Source organism: Solea solea, chromosome 4, assembly GCF_958295425.1.
Source record: "Solea solea chromosome 4, fSolSol10.1, whole genome shotgun sequence".
NCBI classification, from domain to species: Eukaryota; Metazoa; Chordata; class Actinopteri; order Pleuronectiformes; family Soleidae; genus Solea; species Solea solea.
Window position 1 is genome coordinate 12576679 of NC_081137.1, and position 18809 is coordinate 12595487.

General features: G+C 38.8%; 1 protein-coding gene and 2 long non-coding RNA genes across 4 annotated transcripts; 1 reads left to right on the forward strand and 2 right to left on the reverse strand.

Moving 5' to 3' along the window:
• Positions 1-1179: 1179 nt before the first annotated feature.
• LOC131457913 (uncharacterized) lies at positions 1180-6501 on the reverse strand. Its single transcript, XR_009240032.1, has 3 exons — positions 6124-6501; positions 5052-5242; positions 1180-3088 (listed from the first exon to the last, which is right to left on the reverse strand). It is a non-coding gene; the product is annotated as an uncharacterized LOC131457913 (long non-coding RNA).
• A 1561-nt stretch (positions 6502-8062) lies between these two features.
• LOC131457918 (uncharacterized) lies at positions 8063-18748 on the reverse strand. 2 transcript variants are annotated; one of them, XR_009240034.1, is made up of 4 exons: positions 17996-18748; positions 16274-16687; positions 9365-9420; positions 8063-8782 (listed from the first exon to the last, which is right to left on the reverse strand). It is a non-coding gene; the product is annotated as an uncharacterized LOC131457918 (long non-coding RNA). The 2 variants fall into 2 exon arrangements; XR_009240033.1 differs by having other exon boundaries at positions 16304-16687; positions 17996-18746.
• Positions 12333-17175, forward strand: tmem88a (transmembrane protein 88 a). The gene is made up of 3 exons (XM_058626450.1): positions 12333-12743; positions 14593-14912; positions 16390-17175. The coding sequence occupies exons 2-3, from the start codon at positions 14610-14612 to the stop codon at positions 16681-16683; spliced, it is 597 nt and encodes a 198-aa protein (XP_058482433.1). The 5' UTR covers positions 12333-12743; positions 14593-14609; the 3' UTR covers positions 16684-17175.
• Positions 18749-18809: the final 61 nt, after the last annotated feature.

The window sequence follows — 18809 nt, forward strand, 5'->3', positions numbered from 1 at the left end:
ACTATACTATGGCGTTTTTGAGTGATTTTGGACGACATATTATACCATGACGTTTTTGAGTGATTTTGGACGACATATTATACTATGACTTACTAAACTGTGTCATTTTTGGCACATTTTGGACAACATACTCAACTATGACATTTTTGGCAGATTTTGGACGACATACTAAACAATGACATTTTACTGTAAGACCCGAGTGGTATGGTGGCGTAGTGGTTAGTAGGTCTTGACTAACTATGTACACAAATGTCATAGTCTCTTTTAAAGGTTGATTCGACAAAAATACCACTTTGTCTAAATACTACTCTAGGTTCAATCCACCCAAATGTTACTCCTTTACTAGCACAAGTCCTGCACCCGATGACATCGGCAGCAAGAACAGCAGGCATGCTCAAAATTTCGCCGTGGAATTTTCTAGGTTCTGATTCAAATCTTATTCCATGTTAAAGCAGTGCGAGTAGAGCTTTAATTGACTCCCCTCCTTTTCTTTACTCTCTCTCACATGCTCTACCCCCTTGTGGACCAGGACAACACCACAGTTGTTGAACCAAACCTGCCACAAACTCGATGATACAAACATGTGACATATGAGAACAGGTACACTTGGCTGTTCTCCCAGTGTGGTGGAATTATTTACCAAGATGTAGTGTCTATCATTGTTGATTTGTTGCAGTCCCTACTCAAAATATCCAATAACGACTCTGTGCGCTGCAATTTGAAATTAGTTTTTACTTAAAAAAGGTTTTACATAAAGTTGTACAATTGAACCAAAATAAGTTGCCATGTTACACTTTTCAGCTCTATGCTCTATGTGTGTGTGTGTGTGTATGTGTGAGTGAAAGTGTTAACCAGCATCTCTGTGTATTTGTGTGCTGCTGAGGATGTGGCGTCTCGTGTCCTGCTGCACATTGTCCGTCCAAATTGTCCAAAAACAGATGAGACTGGAGTGACTCATTTGTGTGTCTGTGTCCACAGTGTTTTTTATATATCCATGTATATATATATACACGTGTGTATATATATATATATATATATATATATATATATATATATATATATGTACACAAATAAACACTGACTTCATCATCATCATAAGTGTTTCCACAGACACATACTCACTCACACTTACACACAATGACCTGAAATAACCTCAGATCTTCAACATTTAAAACCAGGAGACGGACATTTTTCTCTGGGTCTACGTCTGCACAGTGAGGGGTGTGGCTTAAGGAGTGTGGGTGGAGCTATAGTTTTACATTCATTGTTGACTATATATTTTTTGTATTATTATTATTATTAGTATTATTAGTATTAATATTAATTTGTATTCACCAGGTATCAGAAGTATTTGGGCAGTTGATACCTGTTCACATTTAGAGTCTGAAAGTTTCCTACACAAATACAGTCCAGATTTAAAGGGATAGTTTGGGATAGTTTTTTCCTTCTGAAATGTACACTGTGTGCGACCGTCACCGAAAACATGGTGCGGACAAAAGCAAAAAACTGTTTTTAGCCATTTAACTTAAAGGCTCAAGGTGTGAGAGTTAGTGCCATCTGGTGGTGAGACTGCAGATTGTAATTCACTGAGGCTTTCCTCCAGTAATTTTTCAAAGGTATCCTGTTTTTCTCTGGAATAAATTGCCTTCACAAATTTAAACTCATTCTAGGTCTACAAAACACAAACATTTTGTATTTAATTTTAAAGTGATATTAGAGTAATACAAACAAAGTTATGGGTAATATATTACATTTTCTGCTAGTGAACCCTCCTATTTCTTGCACACTCCCAACAAAAGGCCCACATTATAAAATCAAAGCCTGCCAAAGTATCTGAAGCTCCGATGTGCTGTGATTTAAAATCATAGATTTTCTCTATGGGCTTCAGTGCAGGGAGTAAGCGGTTTACAAAGTGGCACAAACTCCGTCTTTACAGTGAGGTATAGTGACAAACATCTTCTTAACATATCACAGACTTGAGCAGGCATAGATTTTATAAGATGAGCCATTTGTTAAATGGCCAATAAGCAGCTTATGTGTCAGAAGTCAACGCTCAAAGTAGCTTTGAAAAAACAAACACTGAACTATCACTTTAACACGGCTTCTCCTTCAAGTGGCGTCATCTTTTTCATTATTGCGATGCATAAATTCCTTGAAGATGATTTACAAAAACAAAAAAGTATTTGTTATCAGTATTTGTTATGTACAGCTTTTAAAACGCAAGCATGTTATACAGTTGTCTCCTATGTACAGCTAGAGTTATTTAGTTTGTCATGGAATATACATATTTACTTATTTTCACAGTTTTCAATCTTTGCTCATATATTCATAGATTCTTCTATTTTTTTTACTTTTAATGTATGAATACAAATATTTTTCCTCATATCTTCACAGCACTGGGCAACAGCTCTCGCCCGTGCTGCCACTTGTTGATATCTAGTAAGATTGTTGTCTCATGAACGCGGTTTGTGTAGCAAATACTGTTCCGTTTCCAAACAATCTTGATTGTGGTACAGTGTTTTTTTTGTTTTTGCTAATTCACAGCGATCCCAAAGGGAAAAAAAAACACTGTTTGAGTTTCAAGTTTACAGTTTTCTGGTCTTCGTCTTTATCATAAATCATGATATTATTTCGTTTTCCTTCCCTGTCACTGGAGTCGATTCCCATGATTCAAAAAAAATTGTAAAAATAAAAACAGTCTGCCTCTGGTTTCCACAGACTTCAGGGGGAAGTTGTCGAGCCAAGTCCTGACCTTTCTGCTTCTCTGTCGGTGCTGTCTCGCCCCCCTGGAGGTGACCTGATGTTGTGTGTGTGACTCCTGTTCCTTTGTGGGTAGTTTGTGGTTGTTGTGATTGATGTGAAGAGTGTTTTTTTTCTTTGTCTATTGTTATTGGAATTAAGGCACTTGAGAGGTTTTTGGTTTTCACGGGAGCTCAGAGGAGACCAGGGCGAGGCCGGAGCTCTGACGGAGGGGAGGCCCGGCGTGAACGGCCTAGGAACAGTCGGGCATCAGCACCCGTCCGCTCTCCCCGACACTGCCCGTGATGGACAGACGGGCCTTGTTCCTCATGGCTTCAGTAAATGTGAGCTGGGGACAAAGAGACGAGGACAGGTTTGTGTTTGAAAAAGTGATATGTTGGCCGATTGGAGTTTTAAAAACATTTCAATTTACATTTTCCAGTCTTTTCTACTTGAAATTTTTATTTTTATTTTCAAGTGCTAAAACACAAACACTTAGTAGTTTTTAGTAGTTTTCATTCATTTTACTGCTACTGCAAATATCTAATACACTTGACTATATTTTATGGTATACATACATATATATACATATATATACACATACATATATACATACATATATGTATATATATATATACACACGTGGACAAAATTGTTGGTACCCCACAGTTAATGAAAGAAAAACTCACAATGGTCACAGAAATAACTTGAATCTGACAAAAGTAATAATAAATAAAAATTCTATGAAATTTAACCAATGAAAGTCAGACATTGCTTTTCAACCATGCTTCAACAGAATTATTTAAAAAAATAAACTCAGGAAACAGGCCTGGACAAAAATGATGGTACCCCTAGAAAAGACTGAAAATAATGTGACTAAAGGGACATGTTAATTCAAGGTGTGTCCACTAATTAGCATCACAGGTGTCTACAATCTTGTAATCAGTCAGTGGGCCTATATATAGGGCTACAGGTAGTCACTGTGCTGTTTGGTGACATGGTGTGTACCACACTCAACATGGACCAGAGAAAGCGAAGGAAAGAGTTGTTTTAGGAGATTAGAAAAAAAATTATAGACAAGCATGTTAAAGGTAAAGGCTCTAAGACGATCTCCAATCAGCTTAATGTTCCTGTGACTACAGTTGTACATATTATTTAGAAATTTAAGATCCATGGGACTGTAGCCAACCTCCCTGGACGTGGCCTAAGGAGGAAAATTGATGACAAATCAAAGACATGGATAATACAAATGGTAACAAAAGAGCCCAGAAAAACTTCTAAAGAGATTAAAGGTGAACTTCAAGCTCAAGGAACATCAGTGTCAGATCGCACCATCCGTTGTTGTTTGAGCCAAAGTGGACTTAATGGGAGACGACCAAGGAGGACACCATTGTTGACAACAAATCATAAAAAAGCCAGACTGGAATTTTCAAACTACATGTTGACAAGCCACAACGCTTCTCGGAGAATGTCCTATGGACAGATGAGACAAAAATTGAACTTTTTGCCAAGGCACATCAGCTCTATGTTTACAGATGGAAAAATTAAGCATATAAAGAAAAGAACACTGTCCCTACTGTGAAACATGGAGGAGGCTCTGTTATGTTCTGGGGCTGCTTTGCTGCATCTGGCACAGGGTGTCTCGAATCTGTGCAGGGTACAATGAAATCTCAAGACTATCATGGGATTCTAGAGAGAAATGTGTTGGCCAGTGTCAGAAAGCTTGGTTTCAGTCGCAGGTCATGGGTCTTGCAACAGGACAATGACCCAAAACACACAGCTAAAAACACCAGAATGGCTAAGAGGAAAACACTGGACTACTCTAAAGTGGCCTTCTATGAGCCCTGACCTAAATCCTATTGAGCATCTTTGGAAGGAGCTGAAACATGTTGTCTGGAAAAGGCACCCTTCAAACCTGAGACAACTGGAGCAGTTTGCTCATGAGGAGTGGGCCAAAATACCTGCTGAGAGGTGCAGAAGTCTCAATGACAGTGACAGGAATCGTTTGATTGCAGTGATTGCCTCAAAAGGTTGTGCAACAAAATATTAAATTAAGGGTACCATCATTTTTGTCCAGGCCTATTTCATGAGTTTATTTTTTTAAATAATTCTGTTGAAGCATGGTTGAAAAGCAATGTCTGACTTTTATTGGTTAAATTTCATAGAATTTTTATTTATTATTACTTTTGTCAGATTCAAGTTATTTCTGTGACCATTGTGAGTTTTTCTTTCATTAACCGAAGGGTACCAACAATTTTGTCCACGTGTGTATACATATACATATATATATATATATATATATGCTGACTCACCCTGAAGAACTCTTTGGTGGAGTGCCGTAGGCGATGTCGGTCTGTTGGCCAGATCCTCGGCGCCCATACCCTCTTCGATAGGCGACACCATCCTCTCCACGATAAGCAAGGCAGCCAGGTTTGCCGTGTACGAGGAGATGATGATGAGCGTGAAGAACCAGACTCCGCCCACTATTCTGCCCGATAAAGAGCTTCAGGTGGAGGAAAAGGAGAAAGAGTAGAGTTTGGATGGAAGTAACGAGAGGAAGTAACGTAATAATAGAGGTAAAATCAGGGAAGAAAAGGGGGAGAGAAAAGAGAGAACAGTTATTATTGAAAATAGAATGAGAGATTAGACAAATATACTTGACGGTAACTCAATCAGTCAATCAAACTTTATTAATAAAGCACTTTTCATATAAGGCAATGCAACAAATCAGAGAATAAAACAGTAATGGAGACGTGAGGAAAAGAAGAGGTGAAAACAAAACAATATAGGGCAGCTCCTTCAGTAACAGACTGAAACATCCTAAATGTCTGAAGGAGCGGTATCGCAGGTCGTTCCTTCCTGCAGCTGTTAGACTGTACAACAAACACTGCTCGCAGTAGACCACACATAAGCAGGCTCCTCATTCCTTCAGTCTATATGCAATACTGTACACAATATACTATTTATGCTGGGCCATACTGTGTATATTCTGCTGTCTATAATGTACATTCAACATTCTATTTTTAACTAATTGTTTATAAGCGTTAATATCTTCTTATATTGTAATTTTATTTTTGGTAATGCATGTTTATTATCTTTATTTTTACCGTCTTGCTGCTGTAACAATGTAAATTTCCCCACTGCGGGACAAATAAAGGACTATCTATCTATATATAAAAACTTCTTGGTTTAAAGTCAGAATCCTGAGGAAAAATGTCAGATTAATTTCAGAAGTCTGACTATTTCTCAGAATTGCGATTAATTTTCTTTGTCTTTCTGTAACAAACACAAAACAACATAATTTCTATGTGAAGAGAAACGTGTGTTTACATATGGAGCAGTGACGTCACATTAGCATGAGCAGCAGGTGTAATCCGTGATTACCTGTGATCGGATCAATCGGGTCGGATGTTAACAGCAGGTGTGAACAAAGCGTCAACAAAACATCTAAGAAATATGTGGATCATTTTTTAAGCAGCAGTTACAAAATGCTTGTACCCGCTGCTCCTCGTCCTCCTCGGTGTCTCCTCCTGCTCCTGCTCCTGCTGGCTCCGCGTGAGTGAGTGGAAGGTCCGACTGGTAAACAGGAGGTGGGCGATACCAATTAGATTTATCGAGAGGGGAGGGCGCGGATCGCACTAAGCGATGTTTAATTTGTGTTTTGTTTGTGTTTTCTTCCTATTTGTGGTGGTGATTTGCACTTCAGGGCCACCGTAGAAAAATGTCTACGTGGAACACTCCATAACGAATAATCTATGTAATTCGAACATGGCAAAAACAACCGATAATGAATACAGTAAGATGAAAAGTATAATGAAATTTAATGTAATTAATGGTTATAATGATCAATTTAATGGTTTATTTAACTGACCGTGGCTATTAGTTTATATGTGTTGTTACAGGAATCATGTTGTTTTCTTGGACGCTTTTTGCTTGATTTTCCATTCACTGATATACTGTATGCTAATAATCAAAGATGTTGTAAAATACATAATGTTGTTGTCACAGAAACAGGGATTTTATAAATTATTTTCCAAGAAAATAAAGTCAACATTAAGTACCTTTATGATTAAAAAAACAATTCCATTGAATATAAACCATGAATCAGATTTTTTGGCCTCATTGCTATGGTTTAAATTTCAAAGTTCAAATTTGTAACTGTTTTTGGATAGGTGATTTACAAATAAAGCTAACTTATCATTATAATTACAATTTATGATTAATATAATATCATAAAATATTAAAATAAAGTCAGGCCAGAAAACCTGCAGACTCATGATCATGATATCAGTGTCAGTGTGATGTGCCTAATAAAGGGAGTCATTATTTAGACATAGTAGTATTTGTTTAGCTGGTCATAGTGAAAACACCGTGTTTTAAAGTTGTCCTGTTTCAACAACAGTTGATAAAAACTCAACTCTTGGCTTTTGAGTGTCAGGAGGCTTTCAGGAGCTCCCACGTTTGAATTAGCGAAAAAACAAGCGTTCATTTACAATTATAGTTTAAAAATTACCCTCATCTTGAACTTTTTTAGAAACTACTGAGTTCTGTTTTATAACGGAGGTCTACGGGTGGAACGAGCTCCACATCGACATCCGGACAGCGGAAAGCCTCCACATCTTCCGCCGCCGACTAAAAACACATTTCTTCCGACTCTACCTCGACTAAGACGATGACGACGATGACAAAAAAAAACAAAAAAAACCTATACATCGCACTTACGACTAGCACTTCATAGTTTGGTTTACTTGAAGCTCTTACTTACTTCTAGCTCTTATTTGTACCCAAATGTTTAAATGCACTTATTGTAAGTCGCTTTGGATAAAAGCGTCTGCTAAATGACATTAAATGTAACATGTAATGTAATTTGGTCACAGCACTCCCTGTGATTCTAGGTGATTTTAGGAAAAAACGAAGTCACATGAGAATGAAAACAACAACACACAGGGTTAGACAACAACCATAGCGATGTTTAATGTAACAACTGTCTGTGTTGCTGGAAAATGAGTGTGTTGATTTTTGTGGTTGTTTTTAATAGACCTCAGCTAGAGTGTGTGACATCATCGATGATCAAAACATCAAAACATGAATTTAACCCAATAAAGTCTCAAGTCCTGTGACCAATTTAATGTTTCAGTACAAATAGTTTGCTTAGCAGGTACTCGAATCAAAGATGCTTATGTCAGTTGCTATAATAATCTAATAAAATTATTGTTTGACGGAATAATACAAACATTTAAAAAAAAAACCAGCAAAATACACTTTATTATTTATTATTCAAACTTTTAAATAAATAAAACAAAACAAATTTGAGGTAAAAAGGTACAGGCGTTTATGAGTTCAAATGACATTAAAATGTTTGCATATTAAGACTGTAAAGACTGTATGGAACCACAAGATGGAGCCACATCCCCCAGTGACAACATTCCCTGAAGCTGACAAACACCACCAACGTATCCCCCACTATTGTGATCCTTTGCCTCCAGTCATTGTGTTTTTCCACCGTTATGAATGTGTGTCAGTGGTAGAGAAGGTCGGCTTCCGACCGGAAGATCTGGATGTCCGATCCTCGTGCCTATATCTACACATCACTGTGAGTGGGTGTGACAAATGTGTGAGAAAGTGCACATGGGCAAGACGATCTTGCTGAAGCTCAAACAGACTGAGGAAGAAAGGTGATTTAACTGAGTTTGAACATGGCAGAAGAGTGAGGAAATAGTTCTGAATAGAGATTCAGTTCTCTTAGGGAAAATGCCTTGTTGATGCCAGAGGTCAGAGGAAAAGATGGATCGGATGTGACTTTTGTCACTTTAATTGTACCTATTAAAGTGGCTGTACGTGTAGTTTGCCTGTATGAGTGTGAGTGACATGGGTGTGCATAGATGAAGCACTTTAAGTGGCCATCAAGACAAGTGCTATGTAAACACAGACAACTTACCATTACATCGTTACACGTGTCATTCAACATTGACCATGTCAGACTGACTCTCTGTTGCCAACGGATGGAAGAAAACAGTTGATGTAAGGGATTACTGCGAGCCCACTGTAGATAAGGAGGGTGTTGAAAAGACAACCAGAATAGATAAACATTAGCTTTTCGCAATAGCATTTTTCGCTCCCTGTGTGTGGCTTTTCTCTGAGTTCTCCAGTTTCCTCCCACAAAAACACGCAGATTAAGAATTAAGTAGCAATTGGAACATGTCTATTTGTAAAGCAATATCCAATATTACTCAAACACTACATTTGGGTCCATTTTTGTTCACACCTAACAAGAAGAGGTTTAACTAAGGCATATTATTTTCTCAGTTCTAAATGGTGGTTGTAATCTACACATAAATCATCCTCCATCTTCTTCTTCTTTCCGCACACATGATGATGCAGTCTTTGTGTGCGAGTAGTGTATGGAGGCAATGTTGCCTGGCAACACAGCCAAAGTGCCAGAGAGACAAAGTAAACCAATGTCTACATTATTGTCAACGTCACCTATGTCAAAGAGCACTGCTGCCATAATGGAGCAGGTAACACAGGCCTGTGAAGCAATGCTGGTAAACAGAGGTGCAGTTAGCTGGTGTATATACAGTATATGTATACTGGGTAAATCAGAGTTTTGTCCTGTGTGGTTTACCTTATTTTTGCCGCCTCCAGGTGTTAACTGCTGATCACTGACCACAGCTGCTCATTCTGGAAAACACCAAATACATTTTATATTGTATGTGTCAAATCACAACGTGAACATATAGAGTTCAATATAACAGTTCAGTATCTTTTTTTTCTTAATAGGAAGAAATCTCTGGATCCAGACTCAAGAGTGGGCGGGGCCATATGTCTTGGCCAGTAGGAGTGAAGAGAGAAAAAGAGATTGTTTGTGTTTTAAGTGTTTGCCATGTCATGATGAGATTTGCAGTTTTGGGGGGGGAAAAGTTATATATATTTTTAGAAAACTCATTACTAAACTAAATGAGTGAAATCAAAAGTACAAAGTTGGACTTGAAATGAAGTGGAGCGTATGCTTCCTACAGCCACACAACTCTCATTCACAGAGTGAGCCTACATTTTGGGAGTAAAGTAAAGTAACAAGGATTAAAAGTAACATTCATCAGTTAGTTCATTCTAAAGTTGGACTCTCAAAACTGAGATACATCTAGATTTTACATTTATATTTGTTCTGACTAAGTTTCAAAGCTGCACAACCCTCTGAAATTACACTATGATAAAAAACAATCTTCAGGGCATCGTGCATGAGCCAGTCTCTCGTTGCTACATTGAACTTTTATTTGTGTCCAAGTAAGATAAAGGACATGAGGCTGCCAAACGTGGAGATGCAGGGACTGTCATTGTAGTGGACACAGCAGCGGATATCCCGGTTTCAAGGACAGGAAGGCTTGCTCTTCCTCTACCAACCCGCTCAGACATTGACGTACACATATAAACAACATACAATGTGGCTGTTAATCGCGAAAAATCATCTATTGCTCCCGCTTTTTTTGTTTTTTTTTTCTCCTTCCACCCAGAGCAGTAATGGCATTAGCTCCTGTTCCTTGTACCGAATGTTCCAATGGCCTGAATCTCTCCGGGGAGTTCACCTATCTGCCTCTGGACAGAAACAAATAAACAAAGATGCCCAGAGTGAGATGAAATTAAATGAGACTTCATATGAAAATACTCATTTCACCCTTTGAACTGAGCCCCTCTGGTTTTCTTATCAGTCCCTTGACAGATGCTTATTGCCCCACCAAATTAGTCAATGTTCTCCCCTGTCCTCATTTCCTTCAGCTCTCTGCGAGCCAAGCTCTGTTTTTCATCTCGAAAGGTCAAAGGGGCCACTTCTCTGCCATTTCTGCCTCTCAAACAGCCCACTCACTAACACCGCTCTGCGTTGTGAGCTGTGGGTGTTTCACTGGTCACACCCTCATCAGCAGAGAGAATACTGGGATGAAGGTTCTGGAATATGGGGCAGTTCGGGAAACCTCCAAATTGTGGATTTGGGGAGGTGGTTCTTCTTCTTTCAGCATCTCCCTTTAGGGGTCGCCGCAGCGGAAATCTATTAATGTTAGAATATGCTGGAATTGTTGGCTGATGCAGAGGCAGAGGCAAAGTTGGCAACACTGGCCGCTTGCAACTATGTCAGCAGTGACTTTTCATGTAAACACATGTGATTAATCACACTTCCTCAAGCCCAGACACAGTAGCTTGCATGAGTAGGGACTCGTTTAATTCCAAGTTTAAACTCAGCATGACAACAACAGTTATTAGCAGTAGATCTCAGCTATGCACACTGCCATCTACACAAATTTCGTTATATGATTCATTTGTTGTTGTAAAAATGCAGCTAGCTTTAGCTTCAAGCTATTTATCCCTAAATTCTGCCAGAACAGAAAGTGCTAGTATCCACCTCTGCCCTTGGAGCCAGAATATGAAGGCTATCTTCAGATTTTGCCTGCTTGGCGTTTGGCCTCACTAAACTGGCATTCCATATGTCTCTGGAGGTCTGTTCTGCAGGGACTTGCGAGAGTATAAACAAGGCTTTAGGTCTTGGGTGTCAATGGGTCTCAATTACAGAACTGAAAAACGACTAGGCCACATTTCAGAGCCAAACCAAACTTATAGATTAAATAACAAAACAAAATCAGAGCTGTGAGTGTGAGAGTGGATGGTTGTTTGTCTCTATGTGCGCGCCCTGTGACGGACTGGCGATCAGTCCAGGGTGTAACAATAACTCAGTGGCAGATCTCCTGACGGCTGTGTTGGCAGTGTGTGAATGAGTACGAAAGATGAGTGATAAAAAAAATAAGACTAGAAGACTACAGAAGCGGTATATAAATACAGACCATGAGTTTTACCTGATTTTCTCTGCTGTCTTCCAGTAGAAGAGCACATACAGACCTGTAGTCACGTTTATCTTAGCCAATAATTTGCTGTACTCAATCATCTTTACTAGACGCATATAACTCCCCTCTGTGTCTTCAAAGTCCACATTAAGGCTGTTTATTTCTTTTACAGGACGAGCTAACTCGATACTATTGCGGTACGAATAAGTGTTTCAATGGAGGAGCAGGAAAGACATAACGTTATCATCTCATGGGCCGAATACAATTGTTTGACAGCCAGATGTGACCTTCAGTTTGATCCATGTTCTTTCGCTAATGTATCCGTCATTACCAAAGTTTCAGATACCTGCTTTAACCTGATTGTTCTGCTCCTCACACACACACACACACACACACACACACTACGTTATGCCAAACAAAGCAAAGAAAACTGTAAATACCAGCAGAGGGCAGCATCTCATGTCTCATTAAGGATGATTGACAACGATTACTTTAGATTTAATCAATATGTTGCTTTTTTTTTTTTTTTAGGAAAGTGCTGCACACTCATAACTGTAAAGCAGAGTTTAAAGAGAGGGAAAAGTGCAAAGAGGATTGGGCAGCCAACCCTGACTCCTCTACAATCTGTCTAAACAAACCCTCTTCCTCCCTCCCCCTGGTTCCAGAGGTTATCACAGAAAAAAGCCCCCCACTGCTCCCCTGCCCAGCAGAAACAGCCGTCTTTAACACGGAGCAGCCTGCTCTCTGTGTATTCGTGTGTAAGGCAACACAGGATACTCTCTCTCTCCCTCTCTCCCCCTCTCTCGCGCAATCATATCTCAAAGTGGAGTTGGTGTGAGGAAGCAGAATGTCAGGAGAGGAAGTTCTGAAGCCAGTGGGAAAGCAGAGTTTGCCTGAAGTGTGCGCTGCTCTTTTCTGAAGTTTTTGCAGGCACATTTCTGAGGATACGTCCCTTTTTCTTTTTTTTACTCTACAATAGGTAGTAACCTTTATAAACCTAACTTTTTCAATCGAATACCAACCTCAAGACCTGGGTTTTCCTACAGAGAAACCTACATACATCACAGGGAAATTCTTGAAATTCTCTTTGTCTGGGACCTCTCACCACTGCTCTGGACTCCCATCAACTGCCTCCACCACTCAACTGCAAGAGGATACACCAGGTTTTACCGCACAGTAAGTCTGTCATTAACTTTGTATAGTTTTTTGTTTTTTTAAAGAATATATGAATTGTAAAGATAGGAACTGTGTTGATAAATGTTTGCTGAACAAAAAAGGAAAATTTTACTCAAGTGAATGTGTAATTTAGCACATTCTGAATTCCTTTTATTCTGGAGATAAAATAAAACATTTGGAGGTAAGGGTTGTTTCAATCTGGACATGAGAAGGCTGCATTGGTGATGTCATCAAAGGGCAAGTAGTAAAGGTCAAGGCTGAAAGTCAGTAATACAGAACATATATTGAATTTACTTATATGAAATGTACGGTATGTGTACAGGAGAAAAAACGTGTTTCTCTATTTCATTATCACACTATGTGAAAAATTGATGTAATAATACATGAACGAAAGACATTGGAGGGGAAAATATTTACATTAGTAAACGTGCAGGAAGGAACATAATCACACTAAATTGCTTAATTTATCAAAAAAAAAAGAACATTGATAACTTAATTACTTTAGACTAATGGTTCCAAACACTGGGTCAGGACCCAGAATTGAGTCACAGGAAATGTTTTTAGGTCCCCCAACAAATTTAATTAAGATGTATGTGTATAATGTATTAAATGATGTGCTTACAATGACTTTTTTTTATTCATTTTAACAAACATCTGTTTGTTTACCAACTCCAAATTACATTTGTTGTTACATATATGGCTGTAAATGAGTTGCTATATTATATTTATATTGTGATTTGGGTCATGAGAGTTTGCCATCTTTATGAATGATAAAGCTGATGCTGGAAGGAGGCGATACATGGTCTTCAAAATATCGTTGACAGGCCAAAATGCAAAGGATTGTTTATTAGCACAGTGGCTGCTAACACTATAGAAAATAGTGGGAGGTGGTGGAATGTTCCCCTGTGGTTTTCCATGACATGTGGCAAAGGTCCAGGTCAGTGAAATTACATAAAGGCCGAGAATCAAAGCTCAAACTTCAACGGTGAAATATTCATTCAACAGTGCCGTGACACGGTTCCAGTTTTCCAGATGCTCCAGGCTCATTGTTCTGGGTGGTGGTTATCCTGGCGTTTGGAGGTGGGGTCAGTGGAGCCCATTTCCTCACACTTAGAGCTGTGCTGTTATCTGGGTTGACTCTCCACGCCTTTCAGCACATTACGTAAAGGAGGCTGTTATTTAATGGATAAACAATCTTTGTGTTTTTAATAAATTTACAGATGAAATCAGGGCATAGAATGGAGATGGATGCCACTTAAAATACTTTAAATGGATAGCTCAGGATTTTTTTATTTTATTTTTAAATGTGAATGTAGGAGGTACTGACAGAGTCAGCACCATGGTTATAATAGTTTGGGATTTTTAATTAGTTTTAGTTTTTACATTTTTGACATTTTAGTTTTAATTACTTCTTAGAAAGGGTGTGCTAGGTTTCATAGTTTTAGTTTTTTGTAATATGGAGTAATTGCCAGGTACAAGATTCATAAAGGTCATATTATATAGTATTGTGTCATGAAAACCCAACAAAAGATGCCATTTTAACCCTTTCTGGCCCGCAGGCCGTATATTTGACATCCCTGATCTGGGATATTGGAGGAGGCAGCAGTGAATCAACAAAGTCCTGGGCGTCTAAAATGGCTGACTTCTCCATGGGCTTTGGTGTGAGGATTGAGTGGTCTTAAATCGGTGAAAATATTGTTGAGATATCATAGGCATAGATTTTTATTCCGCCAACCTAATTACCCATAAACACATTGTTTGTGTTGATGGCAGGGTTCAAATTAAGTCCCTGTAATGTGTAACATGAAGTTGATTCACTTTCCCACACTTTTTTTTTTTCTCCCTGCAGTTGAGACAACAAACAAAATGAGTCTGTCACGGAACGGGACTCTGGAGAAGGCGATGTCTGAACGGTCTGAGCCACGCACCCCCTCCAGAGTGGGGTCAGGGGTCGTGGTGCCCCCTCCTTATTCGCTGGGCAGCAGTGAGGCTGCTGACACCCCGCTGGAATTGAGGGGGTCTCTGGACTGCTGGGCGTGCTCTGTGCTCGTCACCGCGCAGAACCTGGTCATCGCACTGATTAACGGCGTGCTGGCCACCGTCGTGTTCGGCATCATCCTCACCCCGGCTCTGTCCATGATCACATTCGGCTTCCTCTGCCACTCCACGGTAATGGTCACCAGTGGTTTATGATTTGATTACATCAGCTAAAACATTCTCCATAGGACTTTTTTTATTTTTTTTTGATTTCTATTCAAGGAAACTGACCTTTTTATTTCGGTAAAAAATTTTTGACGTCATCCGCTTTACCGTCTCTGCTATAATGTCTGCGGCCAGTCACTATGAAACATCAGGAAGGAAGGAAATGTTCACAACCAGCCAGGGTGTTGTCTTTAGTTCTTTCATTATATTGTGTGTATTTGTCACTAATGGATCACAATTACTCATTTGTTTTGTGCATTCTGCTGCTGGAGTGCTCCCTATATAGCAAACAAGAAATCAAACTAAAGAAGAATACGCGCTGCTTCCAGATGTCATTAAACTAGATCCTTTTGTTATTGTTTTGACTGAGACACCCCCACTCACAGAAATGACATACCGAGCATTTACTATGATTTAGCATGTCAATCAACGTGTCACACACGCCCCTCACCCCACCAGCCCTGCTGTGAATTACCTACATACGGAGAAAAGAATAATGTTTTTCCAGAGATTTGACCCTGTTTTTACAAAATTGTACTGAATTTTTTACAAGCTTGCTTTTTAATTTTTGCCAGCTGCGACTACACTGCTTTAGTTACTTTGTGCAGTGCATTCGTGTAGGTGAAGGTATTAATAAAGTTGACAGACTGAATAAAGTGGAATTAATAAATTGAATTAATACTTAAATTCAAAGTAAGCAAGTTTTCTTCATATAACCCAGGAGTAATGACCTTTATTGATTTTAGTTATGTTCATTCTAACTAAAGTAAACCAGTTGTTAACTAGTAACTGGTTTGAATTAACTCAATTCATTTGAATAGTTTTATATCAAACTAAACAAACGCTGTCTTCATATAACTGGTTTATATAACTTTGGTGTAATTAAAATGTGTATCATTTGAAGTTTCGTAACATTTGGTTGTTACAATTAAAGGTACTTTTTTCAGTTTGTCAACCAATTTTGTTATTATGTAATAATGTAATTATTACAGTATGTCATTTCTGACATTATAGGGGTCTCTAGACGCAGGAAGCAGTGTGGGATTATGGGAATTGTTGCGCTTTGAGGGTAGAACATAGTGGATAATGATCCATTAGTGACAAACACACGCGATAAAATGAACTAATACAAGACAACACACTGTTGTAACTAATCGTACCAAAAAGTCCTTCCTGACTCTGATGTTTCCTAGGGGGTGTGATCAAGATTTGCAGATTTCTACGAATGTTTTGGAAGTGTTGGATACGCCATTTAAATTAAACATTTATTGACACTAAATGTCATATATCATATCTTTAATAATACACTTAATAAAAATGTGTCCTACCTGGTCAGAGGGCAAAAGGACATGTCCCACCTGTGCATGTGTCCATCCATGTGTGCGTCCAATTGTTGGCATTCATGCCATTAGTCATCAATTGTCCTCCTCGTCTTGCTGTCCAGGTGCAGCCCCACGGAACGTCAGTGTTTTGCTCAGACGTGCTGGATGATACCGGCTGTGTGGCTCTGTTGGTCGTAGGCTTTCTGCTGCTCACGCCTCTGCTGGTCCTGGCACTCGCCGCCTTCTGCCGCCTGGCCCGACACCTCCAGCTCGGCATGTGCTTCATCCCCTACAGCCGAGCCGTTTACAAGAACCTGCCCGCCTCGCGTAACCAGAGGCCCGACGCAGCAGCAGGAGGCTGCTGTGGCCAGCAGGGGTCTTCAGAGAGGGAGGGGAAGGGTAGCATATGGGTCTGAGCAGCTGAGAGGAGAGGAGAAGATGGATTTATTGTAAGATGTATCCCTAAAGTCAGGTTGTTTGCATCCAGCTTTTTTTTAAAAATGCAATTTGCAGTTGTATCCACGTGCATTGTACAAATTCATCATCATTTATATTGACTGTCTGGAGGTCAGTGTTTCCTTTTTATATTATTCCATGTGTATTTTTATACTTTTTTTTAAAGAAAAAAAAAACGTTTTACTTTTATACTTCTTAGACGTATAGTGTTACTCGACCTCAAGCTGAATTTTGTGAGTCCTGCGAAACTCTGCTGCCGACAACCATGGAAATAAGCCAGTTTCAAGTTAGACGGAAGTGGAGTTCAAAGAAATGTATTACAAATGTTATATAATGTGTGCATACAGTACAGGAATGTCCATCGAGCATCACTTTGCTGTAATGAAACATCGTTGTTATACCCGTCAGTTAAGTTTGCTATACTTGTCAATAAAGTTGTATCATTCAAACGAGTAACTATAGAGACCGTACACACAGAAACACAAGGCTGCTCAGTTTCCCAGTCGGTCTCCCTCACAGTGACATCTTTTCTTGCAAACATGACTGTGAACAAGTGAAAGGTCACTCTCAAAAAAACTGTCTTGATCCAGATTTCAAACAAACTGCAAAATACCAATTACATGATTTTTCTCAAAACCTTACTGGCATTTTTAAAATCACAAATGATGTACAATTGTAATCGAACACAAGTTTCGATGTGCGTAACATTTACATTAGTGCTGCAAATAACGATTATTTTCATAATCGATTAATCCGTCGATCATTTTCTCAATTAATCGATGAATCGTTTGGTCCATAAAATGTCAGAAAACCATAAAAAATGTTGATCGGTGTTTCGTCAAACCTGGAAATTATGTTCTCAAATGTCTTGTTTTGTCCACAAACCAAAATGATTGACTTTTAATGATTAATTTGTTATCCAGAGCAAAGAAATTAAGAAAATATTCATATTTAAGAAGCTTAAACAATCAGAAATCTTGTTTTAATCATGAAAAAAGCTTCAAACCGATGAATCGATTATCAAAATAGTTGTCGATTAATTTAGTAATCGATTAATAATCGATTCATCGATTAATCGTTTCAGCTCTAATTTGCATTTTAAAACAACAATACTGAGCTAGATAATGACAATGTTAGCCACATAACGTTCTGAAACGCACAGTGGATTATTAAAAGACAGCGTCCAGCATGAAACAACATGTATTAATCCCTGTATGTGACTTCAAATCAACACTAATGTAACATAGATTAACGATGTTAATGAAAACTCACCCCATAAGAAGATAGAAGGTTTTTGATGTGCTTTCTTTTCACCGCTGGCGTCATGACGTCACCTCAAGGTGTCCACTTAGTCTCATGTCCTGCCACTCTCCACTCTCTTTTGGCCTCTAAATAATCCCTCCGTTTGTGTATGAACTCTGGAGAAAGTCAGCTAGCTTGGATGCTAATGCGTTAGCATAAAGTCCAGGAGCAGAAGTGAGATGAGCGTTAGCATGACCAGAAGCCTCTGTCTTCCTTAAGAAGTACAGCCAAAGATTTGTGCTGTAAAAGACACAATTTAGTTCTTCTGTCGTGTGTTTTTCTTCTTTTCCTCATCTTCATTCAAAGGTGAAAACACACACACATGCTTCTGGAAGCAGCAGTCACAGTGAGGAGCACGGCAGCAGCTGCATAATTAAGTAGCCATGATTGCAGCTGATTGGCCGAAAAAACAACAAACGCAGTGAATGGTGATATCCATTCACCCTAATTCAAATACAAAGTTTATGGTTTAAAGACCCACAATACTGTGATTTGAAGCATGTAGTAGTCAACTTGCATCATTTTGAAAAAAGAAAAAAAAAGAAAATCCCTCATTTTGTTAATAAAAAAAAAACAGGTCACAAATTTGAAAGCAATTGCCCAAAAAAATTGCTGTTCATGAAGAAGTTGGATAAATTCACTGTTGTTAGCAATTATTCCTGTGGACTACAGACTCATTCTGCATAGGATTGGTCAAAATACACAATTTGTGTCTGTTTGGACCACTGTAAGATTTCCCTTTATTGTTAAATAAATATCAAAAAACTCTCTAATACTCTCTAAA

Excerpts from the sequence above, each read along its gene's own strand:
- tmem88a (XM_058626450.1), top strand. The coding sequence starts at position 14,610 with ATGAGTCTGTCACGGAACGGGACTCTGGAGAAGGCGATGTCTGAACGG. Across the intron at positions 14,913-16,389 it reads GCTTCCTCTGCCACTCCACG|GTGCAGCCCCACGGAACGTC; the intron begins GTAATGGTCACC and ends CTTGCTGTCCAG.